Raw genomic sequence first — 4,229 nt, forward strand, 5'->3', positions numbered from 1 at the left:
AGATGGAGTCTTGGACTGCCACCCTGGCTTGAAGTGCAGTGGGGCGATCTCACCTCACTGCAATCTCCGCCTCCTGGGTTCAAGCAATTCTCCTGCCTCAGCCTCCTGAGTAGCTGAGTACCACTCCCGGCCAATTTTTATTTTTTTATTTTTAGTAGAGACGGGATTTCACCATGTTGGCCAGGATGGTCTTGATCTCCTGACCTCGTGATCCACCCACTTCAGCCTCCCGCAGTGCTGGGATTACAGGGGTGAGCCACCGTGCCGGGCCCCTCAATTTCTTTATCTATAACATGACAGCCTGCCTCATAGAGATGTTGAGTCTTAAATGTACTGAATAAAAGCGTTATGATTACTACAAAGTTTTCCGTATTTCTTTGACCCCTTACTCCATCATAAAACCTTGAACATACCCCAATATTCCCAACTCAGTTTATGCTTCTCGCTTTAATTCTCAGAATATATTTCTTCCCAAATTTCGTCTTCTTTTTTTTTTTGAGATAGAGTCTCACTCTGTCGCCCAAGCCAGTCTGGAATATAGCAGCTCAATCTTGGCTCACTGCAAACTCCACCTCCTGAGTTCAACAGATTCTCCTGCCTCAACCTCCTGAGTAGCTGGGGTTACAGGCGTAAGCCACCACGCTCAGCTAATTTTTGTACTTTTAGTAGAGACGGAGTTTCACCATGTTGGCCAGGATGGTCTGGAACTCCTGACCTCAGGTGATCCATCTACCTCGGCCTCCCAAAGTGCTGGGATTACAGGTGTGGGCTCTTTAACTACTTTTTAACACTCAAAAGTGATAAAAAGAAAAATATACTCCTGGTTGGGCATGGTAGCTCAACCTGGTTGGGCATGTAACCTCAGCACTTTGGGAGGCAAAGGAGGGGAATCAGCTGAGATCAGGAGTTTGAGATGAGGCTGCCAACAGGGTAAAACTCTGCCTCTACTAAAAATACAAAAATCAGCTAGGTGTGGTGGTGGGCGCCTGTAATCCCAGCTACTCAGGAGAGTAAGGCAGGAGAATCACTTGAACCCAGGAGGTGGAGGTTGGAGTGAGCTGAGATCTCGCCATTGCACTCTAGTCTGAATGACAGAGGAAGACTCCTTCTCTCAAAAGCAAACAAACAAAAAAAGCAAGCTTACTAAGATGGTGGCATTTCCTTCATTTTGAAAGCTAACACAGCTTATTAAGAATGTTTCCAGGGCCAGTAGCAGTGGCTCATGACTGTAATCCCAGCACTTTGGGAGGTCGAGGCAGGTGAATCACCTGAGGTCAGGAGTTCAAGGCCAGCCTGGCCAATAGGGTAAAACCCCACCTCTACCAAAAACACAAAAATTAGCTGGGCATGGTGGCGGGCACCTGTAATCCCAGCTGCTCAGGAAGCTGAGGCAGGAGAATAGCTTGAACACAGGAGGTGAAAGTTGCAGTGAGCAAAGATTCTACCACTGCACTGCAGCCTGGATGACAACAGCAAAACTGTCTCAAGAAAAAAAAAAAAAAGGAATGTTTCCAGAGTATCATTTCTAAACAATGGCCGAGCTCTCCTAAAAGCAACATATGCCATGACTAAACACAGGGAAGAGAAAATAAGTCTTCATTAACTTTTATAAACCACATACCCTGCTGCCAGTATGTCTTCTCCGGTTAGACATTGGAGAATGGCTTCGGCTCCTTCGCCGCCGGTATTCTGGTGTATATGATCTACTTCGAGATCGTCTCCTATGAGAGTGAGAGTGGGATCTGGATCGAGTGTAACGTCTATGAGAATGCCTCCTTGACCTTGACCTTTGAGAGAAATACATTTAGGTAAAAATACTGAAACAAAATGGCTAATGTCCTTCCCTCTTCCAAGGAGGTATACGTATAACCCTACGTATTCTCAGGTCCTTCCTCATTTCTAAGGAAAGAGTATTCTTCCTCTTCTTCACTACCCTTAAGTCACAACATCTTCCACTCTGCTCTCAGTCAAGCCCCTCCACATTCACCCTTTTCATCTTACCTTCCAAAAATTTTAAGGCCCCATTTTCTTTAAAAAGGGGGAAAACCATCCCAACCACTGTTATTAAATAAAATCCTTTGATTCTTAGCTAAGCGCAGTGGCATGTACTTATGTTTCCAGCTACTTGGAAAGATAACCAAGAAAATCATCTGAGCCCAGGAGGACAAGTCCAGCGCAGGCAACATAGCGAGATTCCACACCTCCATTAAAAAAAACTAAAAAACAGGCCGGGCACAGTGGCACACGCCTGTAATCCCAGCACTTTTGGAGGCCAAGGCAGGCAGATCATGAGGTCAGGAGATTAAGACCAGTCTCTACTAAAAATACAAAAATTGGCCAGGCATGGTGGCGTGTGCCAGTAGTCACAGCTACCTGGGAGGCTGAGGCAGGATAATCGCTTGAACCCGGGAGTTGGAGGTTGCAGTGAGCCAAGACTGCACTCTAGCTTGGGTGACAAAGCGAGACTCTGTCTCAAAAACAGACAAACAACCACAAAAACACAAAATTCTTTTTGATTTCCTACTACCTTCTACATATAGTTTTTTTTTTTTTGAGGCAGGGTCTTGACCTGTTGCCCAGGCTGGAATGCAGTGGCATGATCTCAGCTCACTGCAACCTCTTGTCTCCTGGGCTCAATCAATTCTCCCACCTCAGATTCCCAGACAGCTAGGACTACAGGCATGCACTACCACACCTGGCTATATACACACATATATATAGTAGAGATAAGGTTTCACTATGTTGCTTAGGCTGGTCTTGAACGCCTGGGTTTAAGCAATTTGCCCACCTTGGACTCTCCAAGTGCCGGAATTACAGGCGTGAGCCACGTGCCAGATCAATTTTTGTATTTTTAGTAGAATCAGAATTTCACCAAGTTGCCCAGGCTGCTCTTGAACTCCTGACCTCAAATGATCCACCCACCTTGGCCTCCCAAAGTTCTGAGATGATAGGTGTGAGCCATTGCACCCAACCCTTAAAACTTTTATCCTACCTAAAAACAAACAAACAAAAAAAACAAAAAAGGCTGGACGTGGTGGCTCACACCTGTAATCCAAGCACTTTGGAAGCCAAGGTGGGCGGATCACCTGAGGTCGGGAGTTCAAGACCAGTCTGACCAACGTGGTGAAACCCCATCTTAAAAAACAAAAAACAAACAAACAAAAAACAACTTTTATCCTACCCCAGTACACCTGGGACATTTGACAGTGAACTTTGCATTGGTTCACTATAGTGTTTTTGCTGTCCGTGATGGTGGGGCTCTGAATCAGCTGAGGACTTTTCTGCCCAATTACATCTGACCAGAGCTCTACCCCGGACACAGAGTCAGAATCTTCAGATAAAAATGTAGCTGGGCTTTTCAGTCGGGCGCTGAGTGGGTTTATCGGATCATGTCTGGTGGCTCCGCAGATTATAACAGAGAACATGGCGGCCCAGAGGGAATGGACCCCGATGGTGTCATCGAGAGCAACTGGAATGAGATTGTTGATAACTTTGATATGAATTTAAAGGAGTCTCTTCTTCGGGGCATCTATGCTTACGGTTTTGAGAAGCCTTCCACTATTCAGCAGAGAGCTATTATTCCCTGTATTAAAGGGTATGATGTGATTGCTCAAGCTCAGTTAGGTACTGGCAAGACAGCCACATTTGCTATTTTCATCCTGCATTAGTTGGAGATTGAGTTCAAGGAGACCCAAGCACTAGTACTGGCCCCCACCAGGGAACTGGCTCAACAGATCCAAAAGGTAATTCTGGCACTTGGAGACTATATGGGAGCAACTTGCCATGCCTGCATTGGTAGAACAAATGTTTGAAATGAAATGCAAAAACTGCAGGCCGAAGCACCACATATTGTTGTTGGTACATCTGGGAGAGTGTTTGATATGTTAAACAGAAGATATCTTTCTCCAAAATGGATCAAAATGTTTGTTTTGGACGAAGCAGATGAAATGTTGAGTCGTGGGTTTAAGGATCAAATCTATGAGATTTTCCAAAAACTAAATACAAGTATTCAGGTTGTGTTGCTTTCTGCCACAATGCCAACTGATGTGTTGGAAGTGACCAAAAAATTCATGAGAGATCCAATTCGAATTCTGGTGAAAAAGGAAGAATTGCCGGGCGCGGTGGCTCACGCCTGTAATCCCAGCACTTTGGGAGGCCGAGGCAGGTGGATCACGAGGTCAAGAGATCGAGACCATCCTGGTCAACATGGTGAAACCCCGTCTCTACTA

General features: G+C 45.5%; 2 protein-coding genes across 12 annotated transcripts in view; one reads left to right on the plus strand and one right to left on the minus strand.

Annotated features, from left to right (window-relative positions):
* Positions 1-4,229, minus strand: part of TRA2A (transformer 2 alpha homolog) — a 30,854-nt gene that overhangs the window by 11,645 nt on the left and 14,980 nt on the right. For all 11 annotated transcript variants that reach the window (XM_017526988.1, XM_037737911.1, XM_037737910.1 and 8 more), the window contains one exon: positions 1,622-1,787. In XM_017526988.1, the coding sequence (XP_017382477.1) occupies positions 1,622-1,787 (166 nt within the window). The remainder of the gene's footprint in view (positions 1-1,621; positions 1,788-4,229) is intronic.
* Positions 3,335-3,995, plus strand: LOC108303220 (eukaryotic initiation factor 4A-II-like). The gene has a single exon (XM_037737913.1). It carries the CDS (start codon positions 3,390-3,392, stop codon positions 3,666-3,668), a length of 279 nt encoding a protein of 92 aa, XP_037593841.1. The 5' UTR covers positions 3,335-3,389; the 3' UTR covers positions 3,669-3,995.

Source organism: Cebus imitator, unplaced genomic scaffold (genome assembly GCF_001604975.1).
Source record: "Cebus imitator isolate Cc_AM_T3 unplaced genomic scaffold, Cebus_imitator-1.0 Scaffold45, whole genome shotgun sequence".
Classification (NCBI taxonomy): domain Eukaryota; kingdom Metazoa; phylum Chordata; class Mammalia; order Primates; family Cebidae; genus Cebus; species Cebus imitator.